This window comes from Rousettus aegyptiacus, unplaced genomic scaffold, assembly GCF_014176215.1.
Source record: "Rousettus aegyptiacus isolate mRouAeg1 unplaced genomic scaffold, mRouAeg1.p scaffold_m13_p_15, whole genome shotgun sequence".
In the NCBI taxonomy this organism is placed as follows: Eukaryota; Metazoa; Chordata; class Mammalia; order Chiroptera; family Pteropodidae; genus Rousettus; species Rousettus aegyptiacus.
Window position 1 is genome coordinate 2583988 of NW_023416290.1, and position 16241 is coordinate 2600228.

At 53.6% G+C, this 16241-nt stretch overlaps 1 protein-coding gene across 2 annotated transcripts; it reads left to right on the plus strand.

The window, feature by feature from the left end:
* The first annotated feature begins 5 nt into the window (after window positions 1-5).
* On the plus strand, window positions 6-14989 carry IMPA1 (inositol monophosphatase 1). Of its 2 annotated transcripts, none has more exons than XM_016151462.2 (9): window positions 6-104; window positions 2467-2584; window positions 2943-3076; window positions 4120-4224; window positions 5317-5362; window positions 7614-7722; window positions 9071-9179; window positions 12647-12798; window positions 13577-14989. In XM_016151462.2, exons 2-9 carry the CDS (start codon window positions 2522-2524, stop codon window positions 13690-13692), a joined length of 834 nt encoding a protein of 277 aa, XP_016006948.1. In that variant the 5' UTR covers window positions 6-104; window positions 2467-2521; the 3' UTR covers window positions 13693-14989. The 2 variants fall into 2 exon arrangements, with proteins under 2 accessions (XP_016006948.1, XP_036089163.1); XM_036233270.1 differs by having other exon boundaries at window positions 64-104; window positions 2356-2584.
* Window positions 14990-16241: the final 1252 nt, after the last annotated feature.

The following is a 16241-nucleotide window of genomic DNA, read 5'->3' on the forward strand; positions in this document are numbered from 1 at the left end:
GGGCGGGACTTCCTTCCGGCGCGTTTCCTTCCCCCCCCGCCCCGGAAGAGCCGAGCCGCGGATCCCGGCCGGAGCGCGGGGAGCCGGACGACCTCCATCCCGAGGTGAGACCGGTGCCCCCGCGACCCCGCGCTGGCCCGGGCAGGGCGCCTTCGCTCCCGGGGTGGTGTCCTGCGCCATCGCGGCCGGTGACCCCACGCACGGCCCCCCAGGTTGCGTGGCGGACTCGCCGTCGCGACCTCACGGCGCCCCATTACACGTAGAGTAATGCCCCCTTGTCATCCTACCGATTCCCAAGAAGCCCAGGGTCCCCTAGTCGCGGCGTGAGGGATGGGGCAGCGTCCCGATGCCCTGCTGGGGACAGGCGACAGGAAGGTGGCATGACTCCCTACGCCGGGAAGGCGGCGACCGGGACAGAAGCAGTCGGCAGCGCTTCAGGTCTTTGGGAGAAGGAAGGTGACCGACACATGGCCGCTGGCGCCCAGAGACGTACTCAGGTGGCTGGGAAGATGGGGCCTGCCCGCCCGCGGCCGGAAAGTGAGGAGAAGGCCGCTGCGAGCCGCGGGGCTGTGCGCATGTGCCGGGCTCCTGCAGGCCAAGGCGTCCCCGCAGCGCCCAGCTGGCTGCCTGTGCCCCGCACAGCACGCGGGTCAGACTCGAACTCAGCTGCTGCCTGCCGAGGTGACTGGCATTTATAGCCGCAGGCCGTGCCTCTGCTCTGAGCTCGGGGTTCATAGAGGCAGCTGCCTGATTGGCATGCTCGTTGGGTTTCACAATTAAACTCTTGATCTCCCCAACTGCCACCGAAATCCCCAAATGGACTCTTTTCTGTTGCTCCCTATTTCAGTAGATGTCTCCATTATCCATTTAGTAGCCAAAGTGGGAAGCCCGGGTATCCGGGAACTCTTCTCCCTCACATCCCCCTGTCCAATCCGTTACTCAGTGCCCCCACCTTACCTCCCAAAGCAGACATCTCTTGATTCTGTCAGCCTTTCTACCTGTATCCCCAACGCCACCCCAGCCCACGGAGGTGTCCTCCAGCCGCAGCCGCCAGTGGACGCCTGCGTTGTAAGCCTAAATCCCCCAACGGTCCGGGTCCGCCCACACCCACTCCGCACTCTTCCCTGCACCGCCAATCAGTGGCCGCATATCCTAATCTTGTCTCTGAGGCCCCGCCTCCCAGCCTCACCCCTCCGCGTTTCCCTCGACCCTGAGCTGTCACACCGAGGCCTTTCCCTTACTCTTCACACATCAGGTGTCCTGCAGGTGTTAGTGTCTACTCACTGGGCCCTCAGACCTTGGTTTAGTCAAGGGACTAAAGAGCAGGTCAGGGCCGCGGGTAGATGCACCTCATTGCACGTCTCCAGGAGAAGCAACTCAGTGTGCCTGCCTCTTGTCCGTCCGTCCGTGTCCCCCCCCCCACCTCTTTCCTATACTCTGATCACCTTCATGGGGGTGCTGCAGTCGTCTTCAAGATGAAGCTCTGTCAGTTCTCAGTTATAAGGGTGACCTAGTTATGTTAGTTTTTATAAATACTGGCATATTTTTCTGAGTCTGACAGCTTAAAAAGCTTCACTGTCCTGGGTACAGATTTGAGAGCATGGTCCAGTGGTGAGTTATTTTAGTCTTCCCTTCAGAAGTTGGTGGAAAGCTGGACAGTTCAGAACATCAAAATAGGTTGGTTTTGTTTTATTTTTCCTGTCCGAAACTCAGGAAGAGAAGTTTCTTTTTTGCTTTATTATTATTATTTTTTTAGTCCTGGAATTTTCTTTCCAGAACTCCCAAGTGCCTCTACCTTCTGATATAATAAGGTACATTTCTGTCGAATTTGGATTTTATACCTCTCATCTCCCCTGGCCTGCATCAGTAACGACTTCAATCTGTCATCCGTTTGGAGTGTGTCGTTTCTTTATTTGGCTTATGAAGAGATACTATCTCTTATGCCATTGGCTTGTGAAATTCACGCAGCGAACCTGTGCTAAGTGAATTGCTCGCGAAGACAAGGTATACCCAGCCACTGGGTATAACTGCCGCCCCCTCCCAAACAGAACACACCAGGCAGAGAAGGGGCCAGAGCTGTCCCTGAGTCCGCTGAGCTACTGGGCCTTCAGCTCAAAGTAACCCATGTGCCACACCGGCCCGCTCCGGGGAGAGTTGTTCTGAACCCCTTCAGACGCACCTGTCTTTGAAAATAGCCCCATGTCCTCCATTCCCCAAACCAGGGTGGTGGTGGTTTTAATCTGATGTGATATGGGCGACTTTGGGAGACACTCACGGAATATTTTTTGCTCTGAAAATGTTTCTGCAATAGAAGTGGAATCATTGGGGTAACAATGTTTTTACCGGGTCCGCCAGTGAATCTTGAAAAAAGAACCTGAACTCTAGAATCAGCAGGCGGGTGAGACTGTCGAATGAAAGTACTTTGCTGACCGGGACGCTACGTGGACTGACGACTCTGTGGTTCAGACTTTCAGAGGCCTGCGGACGCCTCGGCCCGATCCGCGTCGGACCCACCCGGAAGATGGCGGACCCTTGGCAGGAGTGCATGGACTATGCGGTGGCCCTAGCCAGACAGGCTGGCGAGGTACGGGCGGGGACCTCGGGGCCGCGCCGTGGTGGCCGTGGGCGCCCGGCCAGATCAAACGCGTGCGCAGCTGCGTCCGTGTCGCTGGACACGTGAGACGGAGTGAGATCTCCAGTGTCACGTCATCAACTTTTCGTGATGACGGTTGTGACTCTGAAATAGGATATGAGATTAGACGATTTTGTCCCCGAAAAAAGGTCATAACCACTGAAGGCTTATTTTATAAACATCATGGTAGGAATTTTTTAAGGATATCATTTAAGACAGACTGTTGGAAACCATTTTTGTATTTCATTTTTCAGTTTGATTTAAAATGCCTTATGCTTTTTCTGTTTGTTTACCACAAAAATCTCTTTAGGTGGTTCGCGAAGCTCTTAAAAATGAAATGAATGTTATGATTAAAAGTTCTCCGGCTGATCTGGTAACTGCAACCGACCAAAAAGTTGAAAAAATGCTTATCTCTTTCATAAAGGAAAAGTACCCATCCCACAGGTATTGCTTATTTCAGTTTCAAATGATAACATGAACCTCGGTTGGAGTCACTTTGGTTCTGGACACAGTAGTGGACTCGAGGCGACTGAGCTGCAAAGGGGTTTGTTTGTGCGCAGGGTGCGGGGCAGCTTGGAAGCCCCGACACGGAGTCGGGCTGGGCGGGGGGACCTGGCCGCGGTCGCCGGGCCCCTGAGGCCGATGCTGCCTCCGCTCCTGATTCCGCGTCCTGGGCAGGAGCCCCCGCTTGCTGGCCCCAGGGAGCAGCCAGGGCGTCTTTGGGCTCCTCGTAGTCAGAGGCGTGCGGGGGTGCCACGGAGCCGGCGTGACAGGTGTCTGCGTGGGCACGATCTGGAAGTCCCGTTTCTCTCCCTGAACCGCAGACTTTCAGGCGGGAGCGTTAGGGGGTCTGAAGTCAGGGCTGTCTCCCGGGCGCTGGGAGCAGAACGTCATCGTGCGAAAGCTTTAGCGCTGTCAGCCTCTGCTTCCGGGTCGTGCCATTGGCCGCCCGTGGTCTCCTGGCCACTGAGCGGAAAAAGCGTTGAAAGCTGCAAGTGACTATACTCCTCAGTGAAAGGGCGTACGACTACGAGATGAAAATCATAATAAGTATCATTAGGCCAGTTCGGTATTGAATAAAGGGAAAATATAAAAGCAAACGCTGGGAGGGAAAGACGAGAACGCTGAGCTCCCACGCCGTTTGGGGGTTCGCCCGAGGGTGCCCGCAGCGTGCCTTAGGGAGGCCTCAGACGCAGGTGGGCGAGCTGCCTTCTCGTTGCCTTATTTAATGCGCTCTGTTTTAGCTATCTGTTGCTGCATAGCGAACTGCCCTAAGACTTAGCAACCCTAGACCTGCCTCTGCTGATCTTGGCATTGCATTCGAGAGTTTTGAATTCTTTTATTTTTCACTTGACTTTGCCCTGAGGGAAAGAGTGGTGTGTAGACTTTAGTCATGTTTTACAGTAGACTCTAGCTAAGGAGGTGTTAAGGTTTGAAAACTGTCGAAAGCAGTGTCACGAGCTGGTGTTTGTCACTCTCGCCTTTAGCTTCATCGGGGAGGAGTCCGTGGCGGCCGGGGAAAGAAGCGTCTTAACCGACAACCCCACGTGGATCATCGACCCTATCGACGGGACGACCAACTTCGTGCACAGGTGCGTCCTGAAAACCGTGACGTCATATTTACTGCTCGTATGTCGACGGAGTGGGCCGTTAGAGCACTCCGTCAGGAACACGTGCACTTTAGAGGCTTGTGTCCTTTGGTCGGAGAGTGAAATGTGTTACGCAGCATTTTCATCAGACGTGGAGGAGGCGACTTGGGCCGCGGAGGGCCTGGTCGCCATCCTTCTCGCTTTGGGAGCTGTATACGCGCGTGAGCAAGCAGCATGCTGCGTCGAGGGCGGTTAGGACGCTCAGGGGCCGGCGCTGGGGTGTTATCCATGTAGAGCGGGTTTAATCCAGGAGGAAAAACTGTTAAAAAGACCGTGGGTTGTAGGATCCACAGACCCGGGCCTGAATTCGGGTACTTTTTTACAGGCTCTGTGACCTCGGGCCAGTTACTTAGTCTTTCCAAGCCTCAGCTATTTTTATCTTATCTACGAAGTGAGCCTGCCAGTGGCACCTGCCTCAGACTCGGTAGGACCGATGAGTAGTAGCATTCATAAGAGGACTTGGCACGGCGCCCGGCACAGGGCGAGTGTGTGCCTCGGTGTCTCAGCTCTCACAGAGGGCCCGATGGGGTCACCTGGGAGGGCCGGAGCGAGCGGGCTCGTTCGGGAGTGCACGTAGGTGGCAGGTCGGGAGTCGCCGCTGTACGTATCTTGACCATGATCGATTAAACTTTTTTTTTAATTTGTTTTTATTTTTGAAAAAAAAAAAAATTCCTTCTTTGTGGCGTTCGACATTCAGAGGATGTAAAATGGCATTCGGAGCCGAGTGGCCGTCCCCCTTCTGTCCCCAGTGTCCCCAGGCCCCGTCTCGGGAGCCGACCACTGTGACCAGCCTCTTGGGCAGCCCGTCAGAGGTGCCGTGCCTGCCAAGCTCCCTGTGTGCGTCTGAGTACACGACTCCCCGCCCCGCCGTCTACACCCAGGGCTGCCCGCTGTACACAGTGTTCCGGGGGGCGGGGACGCGAGACTTTGTGTGTAAAATTTTGTAAGCAATTATATTATAAAAAGCACGTGTTGGTTGAAAATAAGGTTTATCTTGGTAAATTTTTATTTTTGTGTTTTTTTTTCTCCCCAAAGATTTCCTTTTGTTGCTGTGTCGATTGGATTTGTTGTCAACAAAGAGGTATGTTATATAAGTTTATGGTTGGCAAAATGCCCTGCTCTCCTGTTCCTAGAAAAAGTGTTTCCCCATAATAAATTTAGGTTTGTCTGTATATTCAATGTACACAGCTGTATTATTTTGAAATAAATTACAGGAGCATTAAAATTATCATGATACTTTTTCCAGTGAAGAAAATTTAATGCTTTTTGAGAAGCAAGAGTTATAAGGAAAAAACATACACGAATAACTGAACTACAATTCAGTATTTAATCCCATTATATGTGGAATAGAGTCAGATGCAGTAGGCGTTGACACGTGACCTCAAATGCTTAGGGTCATCGTAGGATTTGAACCAGGACCGTTGTGTTCAGTGCTGGTGAGAGACCGGGCAGGACCCAGGGCCTGGCTGGGAAACGGGGTGCGGGAGGCCCAAAGACGGGCTGAGAACTCTCCGCAAACGAAACCACAAAGTAACGCCAGTGCAGTCTCCGCCACGGGGCCGAGCCGATGGGTGAGGACGGCCGAACGGAGCTCAGTGAGCACCGCCGGCCACAGAACCGACGGCCCGTTCAGTGCCGAAGTGAGAGGCGTGAACGGACGAAGATGACACGCGGCAGAAACGTGGCCAGGGCCCCGCGAAGCAGGCGTGGGAAGCCCGCCTCAGGGGAGGGGCCTGGCGTCGGTCGTGTGGGCCGAGTCTTAGAAAATCGAGGGTTCGCCAGGTCAGGAAGGAAAGGAGAGCACCCCAATCGGAACCGCTCGGAGAGCGTCAGGGGTGCGGGGCACGGAGGGGTGGTCGGGGGCGAGTGGCGGGCGTGAGTGGCGGCTTTAGCGCGGCGGGGAGCAGGGTCGGTGGCGCGAGTGGGTGTGACCTTCCGGGCAGCCGGGGCCCGTCCGCACCAGCGCGTGGAGACGTGCGTTTGGGGCAGTAGAGAACCAGAGGTGTCCGCGCGCGGGGGGGCAGGCGACCCCGGCAGTGCGGGGTTCCCAGCGGGCGGGCAGGTGCTTCTGAACGAGCAGCGGAGGGAGGGCCAAAGTCAAGGCGAGTCCGGAGGGGGCTGGGGGGGCGCGAGGCCTGACCGGGCACCGCGTTTGACCGCCGTGGGGCACGTCTCTGCCAGACGAGGCTCCTGCCGCGATGGCGAAGCTGGCAGTCGTCGATTCGTGGGCTGGAAAGAACCAACCTCTGAGACTAGGAAGGGCTGGAAGGGAAATGGAAGAGGAAAGAAAGGAAAAACGCTGAGGGACACAGCTTGCGAGGGTTCAGCAGAGAAGGAAGTCCCCCCAAAATGACGCCAAGGCAGATCAGTGAGGGGGTCGGAGGGCTGAGGGGCCTGCCAGAAACCCGGGGCACTGGGGGCCGTCAGCGGTCACCAGCTCTTCGGAGAAGCCATTCGGCCAGTGGGAGCTAGTTGACTGTGGCCATTCGGCCAGTGGGAGCTAGTTGTGTGGCCATTTGGCCAGTGGGAGCCAGTTGACTGTGGCCATTCGGCCAGTGGGAGCTAGTTGTGTGGCCATTTGGCCAGTGGGAGCCAGTTGACTGTGGCCATTCGGCCAGTGGGAGCTAGTTGACTGTGGCCATTCGGCCAGTGGGAGCTAGTTGTGTGGCCATTTGGCCAGTGGGAGCCAGTTGACTGTGGCCATTCGGCCAGTGGGAGCTAGTTGACTGTGGCCATTCGGCCAGTGGGAGCTAGTTGTGTGGCCATTTGGCCAGTGGGAGCCAGTTGACTGTGGTCTCCTGGCAGGGAGTTTCAGAAGCGTGCGTGCTTGTGGCAGAAGTCGAATTGCAGTGGACTAAGAGGACAATCGTAGACTGCACTTTGGCGCTGAAGGAAAAGGAGAAGATGGCGTTTTGGAGGTTTTGTGAGGCAGGGAGAAATCTGGTGAGAAGGTACCAGGATCGAGATTCAAGAGAACAGGGGGTCAGCGGACGGAGCAGCTCCTCAGAGAAGTGGGAGAGGGTAGGGGTCGTAACTCAGGAGGGAGGAGTCACCTCAGCAGCGAGGAAAGCTCTGCCCTCGTCTGCGGCGAGAGGCAGAGAGGTCAAGGTCGGCGCTCTTGCGTCGAGAAGTGGACGGGTGAGAGTCAGCGATTCAGCTCCGAGGACCCCCTTCCCCCTCTGGTCCGTCTCCACATGAGCATTTTCAGTATCTCGCAGTTTTGCCATTGGACGGCACTGCTCGTCAGCATACCGGGTTTTCTTAGAAAAAGTATCGCCGTCACAAAGACGCACACCCAGGCTTGGTAAAGCAGACTGGTTTTCCGTCCGCAGATGGAGTTCGGAGTCGTGTACAGCTGCGTAGAGGACAAGATGTACACGGGCAGGAAGGGGAGAGGGGCCTTCTGCAACGGGCAGAAGCTGCAGGTTTCGCGGCAGGAAGGTGGGTTGAGCCTCGCATTTCTGCTGCCACTGATGTGGCGTATTCATATTTTGTTGTTTTGAGATGTTAACCGATTCATGAGTTGTTCTTTTTTATTTTGACTGGGTTTCGGATGAGGTGGTGGGCTCGGAAAAAGCAGGTGTCGCTGAACCACCACGTTCCCTGGTCAGCGCTCGCCAGGTGCAGGGCGGGAGGGGGAGAGGCTGGCTCCCGGCCCCAGGGACTTCGCGGTGCCTGATGTCAGCAGCCGCATCCTGGATTCTTTGAGGAATCCCTCGGTCTGATGCCACTGGGATCAGTTATTGCACAGAAAATTGGAAAAAGTTCTGTTAAAGTTGAGAGTTATTAAAAATGGTGCCTGTACGTTTTTTACGATTGCGACCGTCGGCATGGCAAGTCTTTCTGTGTGACGGGAAGCCGATCGCGGCTTCGAGTCACCCTGCCTCCGCAAACCGTGTCCGACGTTTTACATAGTTTGTGCTGCAGATTCTTTCAAATGAAGCAGGAACTTAAAGATACTTGCAAAACAATTTGAATTCAGAATCCCCCAGCACTGTCAGGATTTTTCTCCTCAAACGCCTAGTTTGAGAACAGATTTTTTTCGTTTCCTTTTTTATAGAATCTAAGAGCCCGGAGATCGGAATGTGCATCCTGGTTGTCAGGGTGTGAGCGAGTGAAAAAAACGTGCATCTCAGAACGAAAGGAATGTGGCACTTTCCCAGAAACGGCTCTTTCCCTTTTTGTAATTGTTTTTTCTTCTTACGTGGTATTTACTTAAACCGCGTGTTTAGTAGAAGACGTTGGGCTGTCGCAGGCACGTTGAGGACGAGGCGGGGAGCATGCCTGGCAGCTGGCATGAGCGCAGCTGCGGGGGCCGCCGGTGGCCTGTGAGCCCGGTGTGCCGGCTTGTCACGAGCCAGTCCCAGCTCCAGAGGGGACGGGCAGCACGGGGCAACCTGTCACATCAGTACTGGCGGCCAGACGGCAGAGCTACCGCCTCTAGCTTCCGTTTTATTTTAAATCTGTGTATGTATTTATTGAATTTAATTTCTAAATTCCACTTTGACATAGTTAAGGTATTTGCTTGTCTCCCTCATGCGGGCAGGCAGGGTGCTTATACTCTCCACTTTGAGGAGATGGTCGGTCTAAAAAGCTACACTCCGATGATTGTAAAACGGCCACTTAGGGATCAGTATTTTAACATTTAAAGCCTTAGAAGTAAACAAGTTTGATATAACTGGAAAGACGGGTAAAAATGTCTTAATTTATTCTGAATTACAAGTGTCCAATTTTTTACCAGAATTCTTATTATTAAACTTGCATGACGATGTACAACATTTTCTTTTAGATATTACCAAGTCCCTCTTGGTGACAGAGTTGGGCTCTTTAAGGACACCGGAGATTGTCAGAATCATTTTTTCTAACATGGAGAAGCTTCTTTGCATTCCTGTTCATGGGTAAGCTCCTTTCATTCTCCCTGAAAGTCCCAGTAATTTAACATTTTAAAGAATGAATTTTCATTTAGAACTGAAATTTTTTATTAATAGACATAGGATCGGTACCGTAATTCTAATTTTGAAATGTAATTTAAAAACTTTTACTTGAAAATAGTTTCAAACTTAAGAAATTTTGCAGAAGTAAAATCATACAGAAAAGTAATATAACATTCCTAGTGAAAGGAAGTCCAAACTACGTTTCTTGACAATGCAGGTTCACTGTTGTCTTTCTTTCTATGTTGTTTTCGAGAAATCTGGTGCCAGCCTAATTTCCTTGGCTCTTAACTTATTCCTGGCTTACTTGGAGCCTCTGAAAAAATTTTTTTCTTTTACTCTTTCACGGCTTGTTGTTTACAAAGATATATTTTGGAATTGCTCATCCTGGGAGCTTTCTCCTACAACCTGTAGATTAATGTCTTTTTCCCCCAAGTTTCTTGAGGTACAGTTTTAAAAATTAGCCGAGGCTCGCCGTTTTCACGTCCTCCTCGGAGGCACCAGGAAGCTCCTCGCTGCCCTTCGCTGATTTTTCATCCGCACCTGTTCTTTTCAGAGCACCTTGTCATGTGGTCTTTATTCCGGATGTCATTTGGTCTTTTTACCCCACTTCTTTTCTGCGTTCAGTTCTCTTGTTCTGTCTCTTTCTGTTTTTTGTTTGTTTGTTTGTTTTGGGGGGTATCGTGTTCTATTTCTATGTTTTTATATTTCTGATCTATCATTTTCTCCCATATTCACAAGCATTTGTTTGAGGGTATTTAATTCAGATCGAGCTGTTTGCAGTTTGTTTTCTTTATTGTATTGTTGATTTTTGGGGGAGCCTTTATCAATCAAAAAACCCCACACCCCGAGTTGGCAGTGGCTGGCGCTTTGCGGCAGTGTCGGGCGGGCGTGGTCTCTCCATGTTTCTCCGCGTCCTGCGATCTGTGGTCCTGGTTTCGGGCCCCAAAACCATCAGCTCTGCGTTCCGCGCATTTCCTTCTGTGAGTGTCTGTTGAGGGTGGAGGGCGCTGGGCGTGTCTTGTCTCTCTTTCGTTCCTACGGGGTCCTTAATTTTTCTCTCTTAGCTTCTACTTTTTCTTCACCTCCTTGTCTCCAAGAGGCATCACCTCATTTTTTTAGATTGAGATGGATTGACAGATGGCGTCGTGTTAGTTTCAGGCACGGAGCTCGTGCCCGATACTGGTATAGATCGCAGCGCGATCACCACAGTAAGACCAGTCAGCCTCTGTCCCTCCGCGGCTCCTGAATGTCTTCTCTTGTGATAAGACCTTGTACTATCCACTCTCTTAGCCACTCCTAACACGCAGCACGGCATTAACCACAGCCCCCATGCTGCCCCAGGCCTCGTTTATTCTGTGACCGGAGGGTCGTGCCTGTCGACTGTCCTCACCCATTTCCCCGACCGCGGCCCCGCCTCCGGCAGCCACCTGACTTCGCTGTAGGACCGAGCTCGGAGCTGGCGTTTTCAGATTCCACGCGCAAGCCGAGAACCGCCTCTGTCTCATCTGATTCTCCGGCGCTGCCCCCTCAGGACCGGGCTGTGGCATGCCAGGCTGGGATCTGTGTTTCCTCCTCACTTTCCCTGTCTTAGGGCGGGTTTGTCTGTTCTCCGGGGTCTTCTGCTCCGTCTGCCCCGGTGAGAGCGAGCGAGCGAGCCTCTGCCGCCTCCCTGCAGCGCCCTGAACCGCGAGCTCGGCCAGACTCCTCTCTGGCTTGTTTCTCCCCCTACTCGGAGGCAGTTTGAGAATTTGCGTTTCCAGATTCCTAGAATTGCTGACGGCATGGCTGCTCTGGGTTTTACTTTTCCTCCTTACTGAAGGTAACAGTGGGCTTTTAAATTAGAATGCTTATTCACCAGACCCAGAGTTGTTCTGTAATGAGAGTTATAAGCAAAACATTAAAAGCAAATATTAAACAGTCGTATACACTTATCCTTAAAGTTTTAAGAAAACCTAGAGGTTCGAGGTTATTACTTTGGCATAGTTGATGGGGTAAGTTAAATAGCATTTCTCTGACCCTTGTAGCTGTTTGCGTGATAAGAATAATATTGATAAAGCTGTTGAATAACCACAGATTTTTGTGGTTTTGATTCACTACCAGTTGTTTCTACCTTTTTCCTTTGCAAATGTCGTCACTGAGTTGTAAGGCCGTTAGACCCAGCAGAGGACATGTAACCATCCGGCCGTGTCTGCGGGCGAGTGGGCTGGGGCTCAGGGCGGCAGAGGGGCTGCCGGGGAGCACTCAGCGAGAGGGCGCTGTGCAGGGGCCCGGCTTCCAGACCCCTCCCCACTTCCGACGCTGACTTCTCAGGGAACAGGACTGAGGTCCAGGTGACCGCTGCCCGGCCTGTAATTCCAGGCTGCAAACCTCTGACCCCTATAGTAAAGGGAAGGGTTGCTGTCAGGGAGCTGTGGGACCTTCCAGGGTGACGTCCTGGAGGGACCTGCGGGGGGTGGCAGAAGCCCCAGTCGGGGCGCCGTCCGACGCCGGACAAAGGCGCGCTAGCCAGGGAGGGGCTGCGAGTGGTTCTCAGCTTCAGCCCCCCCCCCCCCCCCCCCGTTTCTCCATTGCCTGAAGACGGTAAGCGGTGGCCTTCACTTCAGGACTTTTGTCAAAGTATAACCAGGGAAGCGTCACCAAGGAGGAGGACAGACCCGCTGGTTTCTTTGCGACCTCAGACACGTCATTCCCGCCGGGCGCGGGCAGCAGGCGGGGCTCCAGGCTCCGGTCAGGGGGTCGGGGCGCGGGGTGCAGGCCGGCGGCTGTGTCCCCTCCCCCCGTGCAGCCCGCTGCTCTGAGCGGGGCGCGCTGGCTGGACTTGGGCCACGTTTTCGGTGCCGCGGTTTGGGGCGCTTTCCCTGCGGACGCGGTGCCGGCCTGGCTGGCCCCCGTGTCGCTGGCCCCCGCGGGCCCCGTCGGCCCCGCGTCGCTGGCCCCCGTGGGCGCCGTGTCCGCGGCTTACAGCCCTCACGGCGGGGCGGAGGTGCCCGGTGGCCCGTTTGGAGGACAAGAAGGCTACAACCTGGAGAAACCTTTGCACGATGACAGTTTTTAAGCCGCTGAGCAGGGAGCAAACTCAACCTTTGTGATCTCAACGCCGTCCCTTTCCCTGGGTTTAGACAAATATGAATATGTATGCGTCCCATGCTAGCAGAGTTACAGTGTTTTCTTCATTTTTTTTCCAGAAAATATCTTTGCCTTCAGGTTTAGCTTATTAAATTGCTCTGTGAGGATTAATTTTGTCATTTTATAGTGTACCATGGTGATCTGATTTTCTGTATTTTTAATTTAAAATTAGATACGACCTTTTTTTACACGCGTCCTCCAGATGGGCTCAGACTGTCTTAGCGACGCTCACAGGGAGCCGCAGCCCAGGAGGAGGGCCTGGTCGGGACTCCTCCTCCAGTCTCACTTCAAACGCTGTCTCTTAGGATCCGAGGCGTGGGGACCGCCGCGGTCAACATGTGCCTGGTGGCCAGCGGGGCGGCCGAGGCCTACTACGACATGGGCATCCACTGCTGGGACATGGCGGGGGCGGGCGTCATCGTCACCGAAGCTGGCGGCGTGCTCCTGGACGTGACAGGTATCTGCCGGGCTCCCCTCCACGCGGAGCCTCTTTCTTTTAATGCATAATATGTTATGCTTCAACTCTTAAAGGTAAAACAAGCCACGTTATTTTCTGCAAAATCAAAATAAACGTCGAGGTAGAGGCCCAGAAGGGTGAGACGCCCGGGGGGGGGGTGTGGCCGAGCCTCCTCGGATGTCAGTATCAGGGGGCTCTTGAGAGGCTCCAGAAAAGTCTAGAGGGTTCCTGAACCTGAAGATGGCACCGAGAGCTCTTTGAACGGTGACCGTGCGGTGGCTGGTGCCGCCTTCCTCCTCCGTCACTTTGCGCCTTGGGCCTGGAGAGGTTAAACGCTTTGAACTGGTGGTGAATTTTTTAAAGCGAAGGGTGAGCCAGGGTTTCGGAATTCACCGGTGACCCGGGAGAAGGGCAGCGGAGCAGCCCGGAGGCGGGGGGTGAGCGGCGTGAGCGTGCGGGGGTCGGGCTCGCGTCCGGGGACTCCCAGACGTCAACGAGGTCGTGCGTGACAAAGGTGCACAGAGGAAGAACTAGACAGGTGACGTTTCTGGTTCCACTGAGACCCGCCCTTCCCTCAGAACTGGGATTTCCTAAGGAAGGCATGGAAGCTCTTTAATGTGTTGCCACAGCTTAAACAGTATGCTTACGAGCAGCCTTTTAAAAAGGCAACTGAAAGCCTTACAGTGCGTGATCGACCAGGGCACGTACACCACACTGGTTCCATAGGAATTCTTTTTGTACGAGGTGTAACCCTTTTCCTTATTTGATCTGGTTTTAGGCGGACCGTTTGATTTGATGTCCCGAAGAATAATTGCCGCAGGCAGTAAAACCGTGGCAGAAAGGATAGCCAAAGAAATTCAGATAATACCTTTCCAGAGAGACGACGACAATTAATCACGACAGGCCGGCTCGCAGGGGCATCCCCGCTGCCTCCGGACTCGCCGACGCCCCGACGGGGTCGTAGGACGTGGGATGCACGTTTCAGTCGTGTGGCGTGATTGGTTAAAATCGTCTTCGATGTCCGGATTAGACATTGCTACGTGTTCCCTGTTTTACTAAGAGTAGTATGCAAGAATAGATGAAATGTTTGTTCCATTGTTTTTAAAAATTTTGCGCATAAGAATGTGCTTTGGGAAAAATACACAGGCTGTCGATGAGATGGGAATCACACATCCACTGCAGTAATCGACTAGCGATTTAGAGTTTCTAAGTCTGTACGAGCCTCTGAGATTCTGTCTGTACCTAAGCATTCTTAATTAGAAAGTTCGCTTTTGGAGAACAAGACGTCTCTTTAGATTCAAAAGCCATATTTAATGGAACGTGTGAGAAATACGGTGAGCACTCCCACCAGGGGTCTTTCTCTGCCAAGAGCCTCGTGTTCTGCACCTGTATGTGCGTAGCACCCAGCTCCGTACCTGCCGAAGAGTCAGCCGTCCAGAACTAAGCCTGGAAAGAATGGGCATTTTGAAGGTAGCGATTCCTCGTTATAACAGATACAGAATGAGCTCACCATTCCGTTTTTTTTCTTCAGGTTTTGAAGTAAAAATTGCCTAGTCTTTTTAATATTTCACATTACCATTGCTTTTCACATTTCCTCCCCATAGCATTTCAATGACCATGCCGCCAGATGGCATTCGTTTTGTGGGTGTATCCGCAGTGAGCGTCTTTTCCAAGACGCTGCGTTACCGTATTTGTTTGGATGCCTCCAAAGACCCACGTTCAGACTGATCTGATGGAGCCCGGGAACCTTGAACTCGGCAGATAAATTACACCGGTAGCATGGAGCCATTTCTTCTTTCGCAGACTCCTTATGGCCAGCGGTTTCTCATCAGCCTTTACTCCTTAATAGTCTTTGGCTTACCAAACGCAAAAAGAAAATTAAAGATTAATTTATTGTTTAATCATGTCCTTGGCATGTGAATAAACTATTAAGGTTTGTTACAGGTGTATGTGAGCCTTGTGTTTGAGGGAAGAAAAAGTGCTTCTATAACGTTTTCAAAGAAGGGAATGATCTTGTGTACCCCTAATCCAGTAAATGTATATGATTGGAGTGTTATAATTGTGTTTGCGCTTGCTGTTTGGTCATGTGTAGTAAAAACATCTCACTGTATTATTCTAAGGTTGTTTTGCAATTTATTTTAATTCAGAAGATTATTATAAAATTTTCAATAAAAAGTATAATTGAAATTTCCATTATTAGAGTTTGTAGTCTAAACTGCCCTTCTGCGTATTCCTTTTAGTAACTCACAAAACATTTCCCTTGATAAGAAATGTCATATTTGGCATTCGCTGAGCACACCAGACGTTAAGCTAAGCACTGGACATCCACGATCATATTAATCCCGACGGTGACCCCAGGAGAGGTCCCCGTCCTCATCTTACGAGGCCCGAAGATGTGATTTAATGGCCCGGTTTCCCCGCCCGAGGGGGCACCAGCAGGAGGCTCACGAAGCCAAACCGCCAGGTGCACGGCCGTAACCGTAACCCGGCGCGGAGCCGTCCCCGCCGCGGCTGCACGTGCGAGTCTCCTGGGCCTTTTTAAACGTGTGGCCGGGGGACTCGGGTCTCCCCGGTCTGCGGTGTGGCCTGGCCCTCTGGGCTTCAGGTTTCCTGGATGAATCAGTGGTCGCGAGAACCGAGGCCCGTTTCCCGCCCCGAGCGGCTACTTCCCAGAAGCACCCCGCTTCTTGGGCGCAGCGCCCTCGCCGTCCCGCGCCGCCCCGCCCTCGGCCCTCGGAGGCTCAAAGGCGGTGCAGAGCCCCCGCTTCGCCGCCAGGGGAGCCGGGCTCGGAAGTGCCGCACCGGCTCGCGGCGTTTCCGCAGACGGCCGCCAGGGGGCAGGCGACACCCGGAGAAGCGTCCCGGGCTTGGCGCCGCCGTCCGCGGACGCCTCCACCTGGGAGTTCCACGAGGTCCCAAAGCCAGGGCCGTTTTCGCACAAGGCGGGTCGCTCCGTGCTGCGGGTCACCGCGCATCGCCTCCGGCAGAGCCGCAGATACCCTGCTCACGCTGCAGCCCGGTTTCCATCCTCTTCCAGCCTTGGCTTTAAAAGGGGGTTCAGGAGTCGGAAACACAGAAAGGGAAACGTTTGTGTCTGTCGCCACCCTGGGGACACTTTGCCGCCGACAGATTTCGATGCCCCTTCAAAGAAACGACCAATAACAAAGGCACTGGCCCGCGCCCGCTCGCCCCCCTGGGAGCTGGTGGCGCCCGCACCCCGAGAGGCGGCGGGTGCCCGGCCCCCTGCCCGGCCCCCTGCCCGGCGTTGTTAGATGCGGGAGATGCTCAGCAGGGGAGAGGAGCACATCACGTGACCCCTGATCACGCTCTTCACATTCCCGACCTCACCTGGCGGCCGCTGCTCCAACCACCTCCGAGCTGGGGCGCTCGGGCTGCCCAAAGGGGCTTCACCTGCGGAGCTGCCGGAGCTTCGAGAAGCAACG